We start from the raw sequence: 18,252 nt of genomic DNA, 5'->3' as shown, positions 1-18,252 counted from the left end.
CAGATCCTTGCGACATGGGGCCGTGCATTATCATGCTGAAACAGGCGTCGATGGCTCCGGATGAATGGCACGTCAATGGGCCTCAGGATCTCGTCACGGTTTTTCTGTGCATTCAAATTGCCATCGCTAAAATACAATTGTGTTCGTTGACCGTACCTTATGCCTGCCCATACCATAACCCCACCGCCACCATGGGGTTCACAATGTTGGCATTAGCAAACCGCAGACCATGGTTACACATGGTCTGCGGTTGTGAGGCTGGTTGGATGTACTGCCAAATTCTCTAAAACGACGTTGGAGGCGGCTTATGGTAGAGAAATTAACATTAAATTCTCTCGCAACAGCTCTGGTGGACATTTCTGCAGTCAGCATGCCAATTGCACACTCCCTCAAAACATGAGAAATCTGTGGCATTGTGTTGTGTGACAACTGTACATTTTAGAGTGTTTTTTTGTTGTTGTCCCCAGCACAAAGTGCACCTGTGTAATGATCATGCTGTTTAATCAGCATCTTAATATGTCACACCTGTCAAATGTATGGATTATCTTGGCAAAGGAGAAATACTCACCAACAGGGATGTAAACAAATTTGTGCACAACATTTTAGAGAAATATGCTTTTTGTACGTATGGAACATTTCTGGGATCTTTTATTTCAGCTCATGAAACATGGGACTAACACTTTACATGTTGCATTTATATTTTTGTTCAGTATAGATATAACACAGGAAAATCACATTTTTGACTACACTGGGCCTTTAAATGCCAGGATATGAGTCAGTCTGTCATAAACACATTCAATGTCGACAACATTCTCTTTTACAAGACTAAAGGGTGAAACAGAGGTAAAGGGGTGCAATATTAAACCAAATTCTGTGTGTTGATTTTTTTCTTCAGTCAAATGCTATTTTTACATAGCCCTAATATCTTATGAAACACACCATATCCTGCCTGGTTGTTAATGCATCTCCCACCAACAAATCACTGATGTGTTTACCTGTCACAACAACACAACAGCAATGATAGCTATTACATGTTCCCCACACACTCATATTCTAAATATAGACTGTGATCTTGTGCACTTAATGGCTTAAAAAGTATACGGAGAATAAAAAAGAAAAATTAGTGCAAAATGAGCAAGATAAAACAACAAAACGGTTTGGCAGTTCAAAGGTTCTAAAATCAACCTCTCACCTTTCAAACATGACTCCCTCGAAATAACTGGCATATACATTTAAAAGAGTCCAATGTTAGTGAAGGAGCATCTCCTTTACTTATACCTTTGTCATTAACCCGATGAGCCTTGTTACATTAAATCCATTGTGGGAACATTAATGATTAATTTGAAGCGATGAGAAAATGACAGGCTGCAGATATGTTTACGTCAGGCCTGTGTGTGTGTGTGTGTGTGTGTGTGTGTGTGTGTGTGTGTGTGTGTGTGTGTGTGTGTGTGTGTGTGTGTGTGTGTGTGTGTGTGTGTGTGTGTGTGCGCACATGCCCATACAGCTTACCTGTAGGGACTGTAGCGAGTCGGAGTTGGTGTCACAGTACAGGATGATGTTGTTGGCCATGCTGAAGCTCTCCCTCACACCTAGGTGGTAGAACAGGGAGGGCTGGCGGAAAGCGTCCGTCATCTCCACTACAGCTATGTCTGGGAGGGACAGAGTAGGCCTGTTAGTAGTCTTAAAGGCCCAATGTAGTCGTTTTTATCTCCATATCAAATCATTTCTGGGTAACAATTAAGTACCTTACTGTGATTGTTTTCAATTAAATGGTCAAACAAAAATTGCTTCTTAGCAAAGAGCAATTTCTCAAGCAAGAATTTTGCTAGGACTGTCTAGGAGTGGTCTGAGTGGGGAGGGGAAAACTGAAAACTAGCTGTTATTGGCAGAGAGGTTTGAAACTCTTTCTTATTTGATGTCACCAGGCAGGCCAAAAAACTCCATCCCACCAAAGCAGGCTGAAATTTCAGGCGGTCTTTCCAAACAGCTCTTACACTAAAAGGGCATTATCATAATTTTCACAATTTCACAGTATAATTCCAACCTCATAGTTTGGAAATATATATAAAAACAGAGGAAAATCACATTTGACTGCACTGGGCCTTTAACACTGAACAACTGCCTGTAGTATAACATATGTTAAGCCTACAACATAGTTTCGTTACTAGTTTCGTCACATTTACAACAGTTTGTTTAGGTTTCATATGAAATCAGATTGATGGGACAATAATGGCCTGTACAATTGTTTTGGACTGAAGTAGAATATTTAATTTGCCCAAATGGTCCTTTTTAGACCAGACTGTGAGACATCACTAAAACTTCCAAAAGAAAAGGCCAAAATAACATTGTCTGGTAGTAAGCCTGGGGTGGGGTTCTTCCAGAAGTCCCTCTGGTAGCTCCCACTGACTGATAACTGCACAAACAAAACTGGGCTAGAACTGTGATGCAGTGTTTTGTAATGACAGAGCTCTCCAGAGAGATAATATTTAACAGACCCACCCCACCTTTTCATGTGCTTCCAAGTTTCCCCTTCCATGTCAACATACACATTACATATAGCTTAGTATAGAGCTTTTCATCCCTTCCGATGGAGCTCCCTTTCACTGTAATACCTGGGTTCCAGTCCACTACAAACCCAACGCTATTCTCACTCATTGAGAACCAAACATCCACATAGACAGCCAACACCACAGGGATAATCAAAGCAAACAAGCAATCTATTTTAATATACATTCTAGTGTGTGTGTGCTACTGTGTTGTTATGCAAAAACAAGGTCCCAGTGGAGACAGCCTGGCTTGTTTTAGCAACATTTTCATTTTCATAGGGCCAGTCCCCCCAGGCAAGAGCGCAGTCCCTCCCACTCAGCAAGGACATGTAAATGCCACCAGGAAGTCGTTTCTTCTTACTGGGTCTTAAAGGCTCTGTTCAGGTCACACACTTTCATTACAACCCAAGAAGAAGTGATGTACGCGTGTAGGCCTAAAGTGATGCAGGCGATGGGCACTGTATTGTCTCCCAACAGGTGGAGCTAATTGATGTTGATGGAAACCTAGATATGCACCCTCGCCTCCCGAGTGGCGCAGCGGTGTAAAGCCCTGCATCGCAGTGCTAGCGGTGCCACTACATATCCGGGTTTCGATCCCGGGCTGTGTCGCAGCCGGCCGCGACCGGGAGACCCATAAGGCGGCGCACAATTGGGGGTTAGTCGTCCGGGTTAGGGGAGGGTTTGGCCGGCCGGGATGTCCTTGTCCCACCGCGCTCTAGCGACTCCTGTGACGGGCCGGGCGCACGCACACTGACACGGTCGCCAGTTGTACGGTGTTTCCTCTGACACATTGGTGCGGCTGGCTTCCGGGTTAAGCGAGCAGTGTGTCAAGAAGCAGTGCGGCTTGGCAGGGTCATGTTTCGGAAGGTGCATGGCTCTTGATCTTTGCCTCTCCCGAGTCCGTCTGGGAGTTGCAGCGGTAGGACAAGATTGTAACTACCAATTAGATATCACGAAAATGGGGTCATTTTTATATATATATATATATATATATATATAAACAATGATATGTGCCTTCACAGAGGTTGACCTTTTAAGTGAGCACTTATTCTCACGACATCCCCTTAATTAGTCATCACTGAGACAACAATTCCCTGTAAACTGCCCAGAGACTGCCACGCAGCTCCCCCAGGACTACATCACAGGCACAAAAGAAAAATCAGAGCCCACAGAGAGAAGCACGAGATTTTCCCTGTTAGTTAACACTATCAAGGTTTCCCTTTACTGTGGCAATTGTGATCAAATCAACACAATATTAGCCACTTTCAGTGCAACATATCAAAACAAAACAAACTATGCAAGACATTTTGTTGTAGGCAGAACGCATCTGAGTAGGATTCTACTGTCCACGACTCTATACAGACCGTGCGGCATAACCAATCAGGGCTGCAGTAGGCCTAAATGCAAATAGACCATTGCCAAATATGGATCTGTGCCATTTACTTTGAATTGGAGTGCTGTGGTCATGAGTAGATGTGCTTGTTTTGAGATCAAAGCAAAAGCTGCATGTAGCCACGTGTGTATATTTTGTTCATATCCTTTGCTAGTTAGCGAGTTACTAGCCCAGTTATAGATCATTTGAAGTCAGCAATAGGGGAGTGATTGCTTCCTACAAGAGCACAAAATGTGTGCATTTCTTGACATCTTTCAAAAAAGCTAGTCAGGTAAAGAGCTTTTTTTTTGTCAAAAGGGGCAGTGTTAAAGGCAGACGGTAGCATAATTTGTCTGATTCTCTGTAATAACGGTATGGGAATAATAATGCTTTTTATTTTGTAAAGTGGTTTCTTGTCTGAAGGACAAGTGGATAAACAGGCTAATGTCAAGCCCTGCATGTTTTTCTTTTCAAAAGTCTAATGGAATGTAGACCTACATTGAACACCACACATTAGCTGCTACTGTAGGCTGAATGATATAACAGCTATTTCCATCTTAAAATGTTAAGGGATGCATTTTCTCCATTGTTTTTTATGATAGGCCACCTCTGTTAGGCCTACATTATGTACAGTGTGAGGAAGAATACTGGATGAGGTCAAATACCAGCATCTCCTCATTCCAGATAGTACAGGCTTGCTGTTGAATAATATATTACGGGACTCATTTATCCGCTAGCAGAGGGGCCCCCATCAATATTACATATGAGAGATGTGTTCATGTGAAAAGACCAGAGAACTGCAAATGTTTGATACCAGTAGTGGAGCCATCCATCTGTGTAGAAGTTAGAACGTCACAGACACTTCTATGAGGAAATGGGTAGGGTACATACAGCGCTATCCTTGGAAACCTCTGCCTTGTAAAGGATTAGGTATGAGCCAGGGGAAAATATTAGCTTACATAGGGCAGGGCTTATATGAATGATGATTTCGGAAAAATGTGAACATATGGAAAATGTGGTAGACACAGAGAATGAGAGTCTTGTACTAGAGAGTAAGAGGAGACATGAGTGGCCTCCTTGACTTAAGAGCTCCTCAGCTCTCAGCTGACAACACTGAGGTGTCTGGTGAGGCATGATACAGTACTGTACACTTGACTGCATTATGCACAGTTGTACTGGCACTTTGTTTTAAAAGTACGGTTTAAAGAGTGCTGGTATAAGAGAGACTTGATAGAAAATATGGATTTGAGTTTAGGGAATAGATGCAGCATCGATGGGTTATAAGTGTTAGTGGTGATAAACTAGCCAATTATCAACAGCCAACTCTCGAAACATGAATAGTTGGTGATAAACAACTCTGCACACAAAAGTGATGTAGACCATGTACGTAAGTCCTTGTTTTTCTGTTGTATTTGAATCCTCAAAACAAGGTTAGAAGTAGAACACCTGAGTGTCTCAACTGTGACACATGAGCGGTCATAATCTGCCACCCCCTTTGTTGGCACTGCCCATTTCGCACATCTTCCCCACTGCTGATCTTTTCCAAAGAACAGAACAGTGAACAACAAAACAGAAGGAGGAAATGGGGCTCTGGGAATAGTGGAGGAACATTGTGTGAGTTCTTGGTGCCCTTGCCTTTTACTGAGTACTATTCTCTGACGTCTATCCATTTACTGTCAGAAAAAAAAGAAAAAGAAATGTTTAATTTCCCTTCTCAGAACAACGCACAGACACAACAATGAGTGAGGACAGACTGCAGCTCTTATTCATACTCTGTGTCCTCAACTATTCCTTGAACTTGACAGCTACTGCTGCAGTCGTGACTCCCGGTAATACAGCGTTGAATATATCTGAGACTGATGCTCTTCTTTTCACTAAGAACATTTACTGATACTTATTCTGACGAACAACACTAAATCACTCAGCGAACCCCCCAAAAAATCACAAAAAACATTGTTGCTGCTTTGTCAATTATGTAGACCCATTTTAACCCCTTGCCTGTTGTTCGTAAACACACAGTGGGAGTGGTCAGTCACCTCTGGCTTGACCACGCTGTGCCTATACAACTCTCCTTTGGACCAAAATGAGGTGGGGAAAAACCTAAACAAGATAGAAGTAGGCTAATATATGTTCTGATTGCTTTCTAATCCAGTTTATACCTCCTACTGGTGGAATCACCATTTTACCTCTGTAGGAGTGTTACTGGTCAATCAGAAAAAGGACAGAGGGATTAGATTCCCTCTTTTACTCCATGCCAAAGAGTGTGCCCACCTAGCAGGTGTCTGGGAGACAAATAATAATGTATTATAAATCCATGGACATATGCAAACACTTGCATGAATACTTAAGTCTTGATTTCTCATGAAATGCTCACATTCACAGAGCTTTCCTTTTTTTATTTTTAAACAAGCCAGACAATGTGTACCATTTCCTCTTCAAAGCCTCAGAAAAACACATACAGCTCAAGTCGGAAGTTTACATACACCTTAGCCAAATACATTTAAACTCAGTTTTTCACAATTCCTGACATTTAATCCTGGTAAAAATGCCCTGTTTTATGTCAGTTAGGATCACCACTTTATTTTAAGAATGTGAAATGTCAGAATAATAGTAGAGAGAATTATTTCTTTCAGCTTTTATTTCTTTCATCACATTCCCGGTGGGTCAGAAATTTACATTCACTCAATTAGTATTTGGTAGCACTGCCTTTATAATTGTTGCAGTTTGCCATTCCACAAGCTTCCCACAATAATTTGCTGGAATTTTGGCTCATTCCTCCTGACAAAGCTGGTGTAACTGAGTTGGGTTTCTAGGCCTCCTTGCTCGCACACGCTTTTTCATTTCTGCCAACACATTTTCTATAGGATTGAGGTCAGGGCTTTGTGATGGCCACTCCAATATCTTGACTTTGTTGTCCTTAAGCCATTTTGCCACAACTTTGGAAGTATGCTTGGGGTCAATGTCCATTTGGAAGACCCATTTGCGACCAAGCTTGAACTTCCTGACTGATGTCTTGAGATGTTGCTTCAATATATCCAGATCATTTTTGTTTCTCATGATGCCATCTATTTTGTGAAGTGCACCAGTCCCTCCTGCAACAAAGCACCCCCACAACATGATGCTGCCACCCCCGTGCTTCACGGTTGGGATGGTTTTCTTCGGCTTGCAAGCCTCCCCCTTTTTCCTCCAAACATAACAATGGTCATTATGGCCAAACAGTTCTATTTTTGTTTCATCAGACCAGAGGACATTTCTCCAAAAAGTACGATCTTTGTCCCCATGTGCAGTTGCAAACCGTAGTCTGGCTTTTTAATGGCGGTTTGGGAGCAGTGGTTTCTTCCTTGCTGAGCGGCCTTTCAGGTTAAGTCGATATAGGACTCGTTTTACTGTGTATATAGATACTTTTGTACCTGTTTCCTCCAGCATCTTCACAAGGTCCTTTGCTGTTGTTCCGTGATTGATTTGCACTTCTCGCACCAAAGTACGTTCATCTCTAGGAGACAGAACGCGTCTCCTTCCTGAGCGGTATGACGGCTGCGTGGTCCCATGGTGTTTATACTTGCGTACTATTGTTTGTACAGATGAACGTGGTACCTTCAAGCGTTTGGAATTTGCTCCCAAGGTTGAACCAGACTTGTGGATGTCTACAATTTTTTTCTGAGGTCTTTGCTGATTTCTTTTGATTTTAGCCTATCAGTAGCTTCTAAAGCCATGACATCATTTTCTGGAATTTTCCAAGCTGTTTAAAGGTACAGTCAACTTAGTGTATGTAAACTTCTGACCCACTGGAAATGTGATACATTGAATTATAAGTCAAATAATCTGTCTGTAAACAATTGTTGGAAAAATTACTTGTGTCATCCACAAAGTAGATGTCCTAACCGACTTGCCAAAACTAAAAACGAGTTTTAATGACTCCAACCTAAGTGTATGTAAACTTCCGACTTCAACTGTATATACTCTCATTGACCAGTTTATTAGGTACACCACCCTGTTCACGAAAATGGTTAACTCCTACAGACAGTGAGTCACGTGGCTGTGGCTTGCTACATAAAGCAGGCAGACAGGCATTGAGGTATTCAGTTACTGTTTGATTTAACGTTAGAATGGGCAAAACGAGTGACCTAAGTGACTTTGAGCGTGGTATGATCGACGATGCCAGGGGTGCCGGTTCCTGTATCTCAGAAACGCCTGGCCTCCTGGGCTTTTTCACGCACAACAGTCTTTAGGGTTTACAAAAAACATCCAGTCAGCAGCAGTCCTGTGGGCGAAAACAGCTCGTTGATGAGAGAGGTTGAAGGAGAATGGCAAGAATCATGCAAGCGAACAGGCGGGCCACAAACAAACGGCACAATACAACAGTGGTGTGCAGAATGGCATCTCGGAACCCGCAACTCGTCGGTCCTTGTCGACCACGCTGGTTTCTACTCCTACCAGCTAAAAACAAGAAGAAGCGGCTCCAGTGGACACGTGATCACCAACACTGGACAATTGAGGAGTGGAAAAACATTGCCTGGTCCAACGAATCCTGGTTCCGGTTGCAAGAAAAACTGTAAGAGTAACGTTACATTCCCATATTTAATTTAGATTTTGAAGATTTCAAGCGTATCCCCCCAAAAATTCCTGTAACTCTACTTCAAGCATATCTTTTGACCACCCACAGTGAATAAATGCCAGCGAGACATACACAAGATGAGAACACTTGAGAATGTAATTATTTCAGATTGTAGTAAGAAAATTCTCAGGCCTTTGTTGAGAATTTGAGCATTTGGCGTCGCGCCATGGTGGATGGATGATTGAATGACTGAAGCTTAATCATTCATTTCTCAGCACATTCTGCTCAGTGATAATCCATCTATTCATTATCAAACTATGACAGTGTTGAGTGAAGACATCACTGTCTAGCCATCCATGATGTGTACTTTCCCCTTATCACTCAGGAGGAAAGAGGAGAGTTTCCTAGCGCGCCAGTGTAATGGATTTCCCTGGAGCTCAGCCTCACTGAGGAGGACGCAGGACGGAACAACCCCATAGTGGAAGAATGACGGTCCCTAGTCTCCAGTGCAGTTTTCTTTTCCCCAAAGATGCAATAGTACCTTGTGTCTGATAATGACCGTGCTCGAAGGGGCCAGTGGTGACTTAAGCCCAGAGAAATGTGAATGTCCTGTGCCAAAATTCCAAAAACAGCAGAGTTCTCGGAGACCTCTATCTGCAGAGTGTGCTCCGTTCACATGCCATTATGTTTCCCTGCGGTCAAATTGAAGCGGAATTGAAGAGGGAACTACCAGTGCATTATGATGTCCTACAATCAGTCAAGAAAAATCTATGGGACTAATATTCAATTCACACAGCATCCAGTGTTGCTAGCTGCTTCCAGGAAGCAATTTAACCACTCAGACATGTATTGTTATTTTCAGATCAGGTTTGTTGGCCCATGAAACCAAACCAGTTAAAAGAGGCTTAAGTGCCCAAATTAGGTTCAGTGTTGTTATGCAAAAACAATCGAAGGAATAAGACACTGTGTTGGTGTTTAAATTGAGCATGTCGTGCCTGATTCTATAAATAAACCCAGCCATAGGAAAGCATGCAGGGTACTTTTACAATGGTTAATCAGCTGGTTGGAAGCCTTGCCCAAAAAGAAGAAATACTACTTTATTTTTAGAAATGAGTGCAATATGCAGGAAAGAGACAAACCCCAGCTCTGACTGGAAGGGAGAGTAACTTGTCAGTAGCACCAGGGCCTTCGGTAGAAGAAATCCTCGGCATCTGGTAGTTTAGTTTCTGTTCACACTAGCATATTTCAGAGAGTGAGTAGTGAGTGCCATGGCCCAAGGGGAAAGTGTAAGAACAGAATGTGAATTGATCCCATCCAAACACAAGGAGCTGCCTGGTCACTACAGTGCCAGTTGCCAAGATTTGCCTTACACTTCCTGATTGGCCTCTTGTTAAAGAAACAAACTAAACGGAACTTGTTTTTAACAACAGCACTTTATGTCTCAACGTAATTCCATTTAACGTGAAGGATACTAATATACAAAGTGATCACCTGGCAATAACGAAATACAGCACCAAGATACCTTTGTGAGGTCACGCAATAGTCTCTCCCTGCCAACATCTACAGGTCATAACTACTCCCTTGCCCTACTGCCAACTGCTGCTGGGAAATGTGACACCACATACCCAAACTGCAGATAAAACCTGACAGAGTGCTTTGGTCAACCAGTGCTTCTGTACCACTCTATTTTTCTGAGGATAACATGGATTTTTTTCTCTTCCTTTCCAGTAAAGACTGGATTCCCTGGAAAGTAGTGTGGTTGGTGATCCAATTTCTCCTGACCTAATGCTTTCTGGCCCACATGGGCAGCCAGCGTACACATGAACATGGATAAACAACTTAGTAGACAACCAATAGGAGCAGAGAGTGACAGCTGCCAGCCAGCCTTCAGGTCAGACCAGAGTGCATGTGGGATCTTGTGGTGGAATCCTTTGGCAGGGAAAACAATGCTGAATGTGGTGTGTGTAGGCCTATCCTGTAATGTTGAGTGACTTATAACCTTTGAACCCAGTATATACTCTATAGATACTTCTCCAAAATATAATTCTCTATCAAAGGACACACTCTTGACTATATATTCAATCTTTTGTCTCATGTGACACCACATCGTTTGGGGAGAGTTGTTCCTTCCAGATGACCTCTACTGTACATCACAACAGTTTGACTGTTTCCTTTATGACAGCCTCCAGTGATATGGTGCTGAAGTTCAGTACTTCATTTTGGGACAAACTGAAATGAGGAGAGACTGTGGGTGAAACATCCAGGCTTTCGTCTCCAGAGATTTACATGGTAGGATTTGGGATGTCATGGATACAGACTCTCAAAAGGACAAACACTCGAGCAACTGAATGGAACACACACTGGGTCCCTGGTGTGAGAAGACACTGTGTACAGGCTTGTCGTCTAGTTCGCACAGTCAGACAGCCAATGGTTCAGTTCAGCTCACAGCGGAGCCACTTTAGCTGAGGGGTAAACAAACACTTATACCAAGGTAATACTGTTCTCGGAATCACCATGGACTCATAAACACTATTGTCCTCCATCCAAATTACACAGACATGTGATATAATGATCAACCATGACGGTACTTTCCTGCATGCCATAGCTATGGCTCATACTGCTTCCCGGCAGTTACAGGTGGCAGTCAGTGCAAGAGTGTTGTCCTTTGGGGACCAACATACAGTAAAGGCAAAGAATTATCCATTTATTTGTATCCATTTTTATCCATTATCCATTTAAAACCATGACCCTTTTTAACAGTAGCCTACACCACTGGCTCACTTCATTAGGATGAATGTGTGCTTTGACCTTTATCTATTGAGCTGATGGGGTTAGGTCAATAGCCACTGCTGTGTTTACTCAGCGAGGTCACAACATGTGAACATTTTATGTGGATCTGAACAGCTATTTGATGTACTGTGAAAATGTGCTTCCACCTGCACATTGCTGATGCACTTATTTACATGTTCTGTGAATGCTCCCTTCTTATGAGGTAAGCACTATCATTCAGAATGTGGTAGTTCAACTTTTCCAAATAAGGAGTAAAGCGGACAAGCCTCTAGTTCATTGTATACAAAAGCTAGAGTTATTTCTTGTTTCTTGTGTTCCATGATTCCATCCCTAACATGTCCTGTTGTAGGAACACGATAAAGAAGTTGGCAATGTTTAAGAAGCTTCTGTCAGTCATCTCAATAAAGCTTGTGTTCATTTAACAGATACAAAAGGGGTTTCTGGGAACTGCTTTCCACCTCCCATTTGAATTATAGTGAAAATCCACAGAGGCCCTGTGGAAAATAGCCAAACTAAAAAAAAAGGGGGAAAATTGAGTTCTGTTTACACAACCAACAATGTTTTGACAACCGAAAATCCTTTTAGCTATGATGTCAGCTAAGTCTATACAACACGGGTGTTTTAACATTTACTTCACTGAGAAAATGCCCTATTGTATTATGGAATATTACCATGGAGAATATGTCATTAGTGTTATTACTGTGTATTTTATGCGTGTCAGGGATACAACTGCATTAGCTATATACAGTTGCGGCCAAAAATATTGGCACCCTTGCACTTTTCTTAAATAATTCCCTATTTCTTCTAAAATAAGTTTGGTCACCATATTAGATTTTTAAGATTGCAGAACCAATTTTATTTTTGTAAACTTAAGTATACGATTTGAATTTACAAAATAAAGAACAATGGCATGAACAAAAATAGTTGGCTCCAACGGAACTAGTACTTGGTTGCACAGCGTTTGGCCAAGATAATTGCAGACAAACGGTTCTTGTAGCCATCAATGAGCCTGCTGCACCTTTCTACTGGCAATTTGGACCACTCATAAGCAGCAAACTGCTTTAATTTTTCAGTGCTTAAGAGGCGCCCTCAACCAACTGCTGTTTTCAGCTCTCGCCATAGGTTTTGGATGTGTTTCAGATTTAGACTCTTTGCTGGCCACTCCAGAACATTCCAGCATCTGCTCTGGGGCAGCAGATAGCCTAGCAGGTAAGAGATTTGGGCCAGTAACTGAAAGGTTTGAATCCCAGAGCTGACTAGGTGAAGAATCTGTCGATGTGCCTTTGAGCAAGGCATTTAACCATAATTGCTCCTGTAATTCAGATAAGAACATCTGCTAAGTGACTCAAATAAAAAAATGTCTTCTTGAACCATTTCTGGGTGCTTTTTGATGTGTGTTTTGGGTTGTTGTCCCGCTGGAAGACCAACAACCTTTAATGGTTCCCCATGTTTTTGGACACTAGGTTTAAAATTGGACTCCAAAACACCTAATAATCTTCTGTTTCATGATGCCTTGCGTAAGTTCAATGCCCTCAGTACCAGAGCAGCAAAGCAACCCCACAGCATTATCAAGCCTTCCAAATATTTGATTGTTCTTTTCATTGAATACTTAATTTGGTCATCAGTAAACACAGTGCTGATCTGTATTGCCAAAGAGCTATAATTTTGTTTCATTGGTCATTGGTCCACATTTCCCCCAGGATTTAGGTTTGTTTCGGTGGGTTTCTGAGAAGTTCAATCAGGCTTTATTGTGTCTCTTTCAGCAGTGGGGTCTCCTATATTTACCAATGACCAAATGAAGCATTCAACGAAAAGAACACCCACCCTAAAATCAAACATGGGGAAGGTTTGATAATGCTGTGAGGTTGCTTTTCTGCCTCTTGTACTGGGGGCATTACATGTGTGCAAGACATCATGAAACCAGGAGATTATCAAGGTGTTTCAGAGTGCAATGTTCAACCCGGTGTCCAAAAACATTGTATCTGTTGATGGTCGTGTGTTTTCCAGCAAGTCAACAACCCCAAACGCAGATCGAAGCACCCTGGAATGGTCCAAGAGGGGGAAAAAAGACTTTTGGTCAGCAAAGAGCACAGATCGGAATCACATCCTTAACCTACGGTGAAAACAGCAGTCGGTGGAGGGAAGTAATAGAGCAGTTTTCTGCTGAAGAGTGGGTCAAATAGCCAGTAGAAATGTGCAGCAAGTTCATTGATGGCTACAATAAGCATTTGTTGGCAGTTATTTTGGCCAAAGGCTTTGCAACCAAGTACTAGCTCCGGGGTGCCAATAATCTTATCCATGCCATGTCTTTACAAAAAAAAAAATGGTTCTGCAATGTTGAAAATCCAATAACAAGGTGTGGAGTAGAGGTCGACCGATTAATCGGAATGGCCGATTAGTTCGGGCCGATTTCAAGTTTTCATAACAATCGGAAATACCGATTTGGCCGATATATTATTATTATTTTTTACTCCTTTATTTAACTAGGCAAGTCAGTTAAGAACACATTCTTATTTTCAATGACGGCCTAGGAACAGTGGGTTAACTGCCTTGTTCAGGGGCAGAACGGCAGATTTTTACTTTGTCAGCTCGGGGATTCAATCTTGCAACCTTACGGTTAACTAGTCCAACGCTCTAACCACTTGATTACATTGCACTCCACGAGGAGCCTGCCTGTTACGCGAATGCAGTAAGAAGCCAAGGTAAGTTGCTAGCTAGCATTAAACTTATCTTATAAAAAACAATCAATCAATCAATCATAATCACTAGTTAACTACACATGGTTGATGATATTACTAGTTTATCTAGCGTGTTCTGCGTTGCATATAATCGATGCGGTGGCAATCGTGAAAAAGGACTGTCGTTGCTCCAACGTGTACCTAACCATAAACATCAATGCCTTTCTTAAAATCAATACACAAGTATTTATTTTTAAACCTGCATATTTAGTTAATATTGCCTGCTAACATGAATTTCTTTTAACTAGGAAAAATGGTGTCACTTCTCTTGCAACAGAGTCAGGGTATATGCAGTAGTTTGGACCGCCTAGCTCATTGCAAACTGTGTGGAGACTATTTCTTCCTAACAAAGACAGCCAACTTCGCCAAACGGGGGATGATTTAACAAAAGCGCATTTGCGAAAAGAGCACAATCGTTGCACGACTGTACCTAACCATAAACATCAATGCCTTTCTTAAAATCAATACACAGAAGTATATATTTTTAAACCTGCATATTTAGCTAAAAGAAATCCAGGTTAGCAGGCAATATTAACCAGGTGAAATTGTGTCACTTCTCTTGCGTTCATTGCACGCAGAGTCAGGGTATATGCAACAGTTTGGGCCGCCTGGCTCGTTGCGAACTAATTTGCCAGAATTTTACGTAATTATGACATAACATTGAAGGTTGTGCAATGTAACAGGAATATTTAGACTTATGGATGCCACCCGTTAGATAAAATACAGAACGGTTCCGTATTTCACTGAAAGAATAAACGTTTTGTTTTCGAGATGATAGTTTCCGGATTCGACCATATTAATGACCTAAGGCTTGTATTTCTGTGTGTTATTATGTTATAATTAAGTCTATGATTTGATAGAGTAGTCTGACTGAGCGATGGTAGGCACCAGCAGGCTTATAAGCATTCATTCAAACAGCACTTTCGTGCGTTTTGCCAGCAGCTCGTCGCTGTGCTTCAAGCATTGCGCTGTTTATGACTTCAAGCCCATCAACTCCCGAGATTAGGCTGGTGTAACCGATGTGAAATGGCTAGCTAGTTAGCGGGGTGTGCGTTTATAGCGTTTCAAACGTCATTCGCTCTGAGACTTGGAGTAGTTGTTCCCCTTGCTCTGCATGGGTAACGCTGCTTCGAGGGTAGCTGTTGTCGATGTGTTCCTGGTTCGAGCCCAGGTAGGAGCGAGGAGAGGGACGGAAGCTATACTGTTACACTGGCAATACTAAAGTGCCTATAAGAACATCCAATAGTCAAAGGTATATGAAATACAAATCGTATAGAGAGAAATAATCCTATAATTCCTATAATAACTACAACCTAAAACTTCTTACCTGGGAATATTGAAACTCATGTTAAAAGGAACCACCAGCTTTCATATGTTCTCATGTTCTGAGCAAGGAACTTAAACGTTAGCTTTCTTACATGGTACATATTGCACTTTTACTTTCTTCTCCAACACTTTGTTTTTGCATTATTTAAACCAAATTGAACATGTTTCATTATTTATTTGAGGCTAAATTTATTTTATTGATGTATTATAAAATAAGTGTTCATTCAGTATTGTTGTAATTGTCATTATTACAAATAAATAAATAAAAATCGGGCCGATTAATCGGTATTGGGTTTTTTTGGTCCTCCAATAATCGGTATCGGTATCGGCGTTGAAAAATCATAATCGGTCGACCTCTAGTGTGGAGACAAAAAAATATATAATTATTTCAATTGATTTGAGAAGAAATAGGGAATTATCTATTCAAAAAAGTGCAAGGGTGCCAATATATCTGGCCGCAACTATACAACTTAAATTTCTCTGCAACATGGTTTGAATACTTTATAGTGTTTCCCTCATCATCTCCCATCCTATATTTCAAACCTTGAGGGTTGGCAAATAGCGTTATAGTTGACCGTACAGTGGACCATAAAATCGACCACGATACAAAATCCAGGTCATCAGCTGCTATTCATATGAAGGAGTGATCCTTGCAAACACACAGTAATACTCATTTTGAAAATCTGACTTTTAAGAAACCCCACAACACATTTCCATTTGGGATTAAGGGAACATTTTTAGATATATGGGCAATGGAGGAAAAGTGCTTTAGTCAAAAGGTTCAGTTCACTTCTGGAGTCTAATGGAAACTCAAACCCCTGCTCATACTTAGCAGAACAATCCATGACGCTCAGGCTCACTTCTGGAGGCACATTTGTGGAGCAAATGAGGCATTCCCCCATTGAGACTATTCAGTGCTCTATGTGTTCCAGATGAACACAAATGGGTAGGCTATAGGCTATGTAGTGGAAAGAAATATGCCAACTGTGGAGGTTAATGTAAGGCTTTTAAGCCATGACATGTAAAAATGTTATCTGCAGTTTTCTGTGTGCTGCTCATGGTAACCACCATGGAAGCCCCATTAGAGCAAGTGGTGTGGCATGTGGATGAATGTGCACCGTAGCCCAATTCCCACCCACAGGAATGTTTACTGAACAGTAGTGAACCTGTTATACCTTTGGTAAATACACTACCGGTCAAAAGTTTTAGAACACCTACTCATTCAAGAGTGTGCAAAGCTGACATCAAGGCAAAGAGTGGCTATTTGAAGAATCTCATATATAGAATATATTTTGATTTGTTTAACACTTTTTTGGTTACTACATGATTCCATATGTGTTATTTCATAGTTTTGATATCTTCAATATTATTCTACAATGTAGAAAATAGTACAAATAAAGAAAATCCCTTGAATGAGTAGGTGTTCTAAAACGTTTGACGTATATGAATATCCCCCTATGTCATGTGTTGAAGGCTGGGATTTGATGTCTGGGGTTTGATTTAGATGAAAAGACAGTGACAAAAGTAAATATGGTTTGGTTCTGATAGTTTGAGGGCAACATATTCAATGACCCATCTCATGCACTCTGCATGTCATCATCACCTCTTACCTGCATTATAGAACTGGTCAAGCACACACGTCTCCCCAAAGTCGATCTTTCCAAAGTGTATGATTTCTAGTTGACTTCCCACGGACTCGCACGCGTCTTTCAAGCAATGCAGGGCCATGTTCTCTGCGGCGTGCAGTTGAGTGAGCTCGCTGTTGACGACATATGCCACCGTGACGGCCCTGCTTTTACATTTCCCCGTAGACAACAAGCAGCCACTGTCCATCGGACAGCTCAGGATACTCGGACTGATGCTTCCGCTGACCACAGAGTCGTGCCAGAATGTCCCGGCGGCGGGGATGGGGTCACCGCAGCCTCTCTCTTCCCGGGAGCCAGCAGATCCCCCGCGGGCACCCTCTGTGTTCGAGCCAGGACTAGAAGAGGGGACCGACAAGGATATCCCTTCATCTTGACTCATTGTTTTTCAAAGTCTGTTTTGGTTGACAATCCCTCTGTGTTGTTATGGATGCTCAGTTGCCCAACATCTCCATACACCCAAAGTCAACATTACGCACGTTTCCTCACAGACATTCTATGCAAAAGGCACGCAAGGAAAATGTCCAAACTATTTGAAGGTATTTCAACACAGGTAAACAACAGTCTGGTGATATGGGTCAACCTCCTGTAAATTCATTCCTGGTTTCGCATGAAATTGTGCAATCTGCAATGATCATGAACCAAGATAGTGCGTATTACCACCATTGAAAGACACCGTTACTGTGAAGTCACGACACATAGGCTACTCATATACAGCTAACGATCCTATAGAAAGTAACAGTTACCACTCAATTGCGACATTCTTGCGCGACGCCAGATCTACTCCACATAGTTTCCGAAGTTGCGCACTAACACAGGTTTCAATCGTTACAAATCCCCCATGAGCTTGTTTTCGGTTGATCCATCGTCCTAGAAATCAGATCTGAGTTGTTGTCCAAATCTGTGCAGACGCCCAAACAATAGCCTATCATCTAGAAACCATGCCCATAGAATAATGAATACCAATGCGAATATTATGTCCAGTCCCTGGACCCTACCCTATTTCCACTACTATCTTTCCTGCACAGGCTCTAGCTGGCGGTTGAGCCTTGTTTACGGGGCGTTGACATGACCATATTTGGAGTTGGAGCGTATTTCAGTTGGAGCGTATTTCCCCTTAAAGCGACAGTCTGCTATTTTCCAGTAAGAAAACATTTCCAGTAATTTTAACTAATGAATCATACTGGTGGGAGGAGCTATTGGAGGACGGGCTCATTATAATGGAATGAATGGAATGGTGCAAAACACATAAAAAACGTAATGGAAACAACTTGTTTGACTC

At 41.9% G+C, this 18,252-nt stretch overlaps 1 protein-coding gene across 2 annotated transcripts in view; it reads right to left on the bottom strand.

Annotated features, from left to right (window-relative positions):
- Positions 1–18,009, bottom strand: part of LOC139583033 (mitogen-activated protein kinase kinase kinase 5-like) — a 68,184-nt gene extending 50,175 nt beyond the window's left edge. The window contains exons 1-2 of one of the 2 annotated variants that reach the window (XM_071413708.1): positions 16,938–18,009; positions 1,510–1,649 (exon numbers count right to left, since the gene is read on the bottom strand). In XM_071413708.1, the coding sequence (XP_071269809.1) occupies positions 1,510–1,649; positions 16,938–17,352 (555 nt within the window). In that variant the 5' untranslated portion in view covers positions 17,353–18,009. Of the gene's footprint in view, positions 1–1,509; positions 1,650–16,937 lie in introns of those variants that run through there. The other variant, XM_071413709.1, reaches the window with a different exon arrangement.
- Between the last annotated feature and the right edge of the window lie 243 nt (positions 18,010–18,252).

This window comes from Salvelinus alpinus, chromosome 8, assembly GCF_045679555.1.
Source record: "Salvelinus alpinus chromosome 8, SLU_Salpinus.1, whole genome shotgun sequence".
In the NCBI taxonomy this organism is placed as follows: domain Eukaryota; kingdom Metazoa; phylum Chordata; class Actinopteri; order Salmoniformes; family Salmonidae; genus Salvelinus; species Salvelinus alpinus.
Note: the sequence above shows the minus strand (reverse complement) of the source record. Positions and strands in the feature narration are given on the sequence as shown.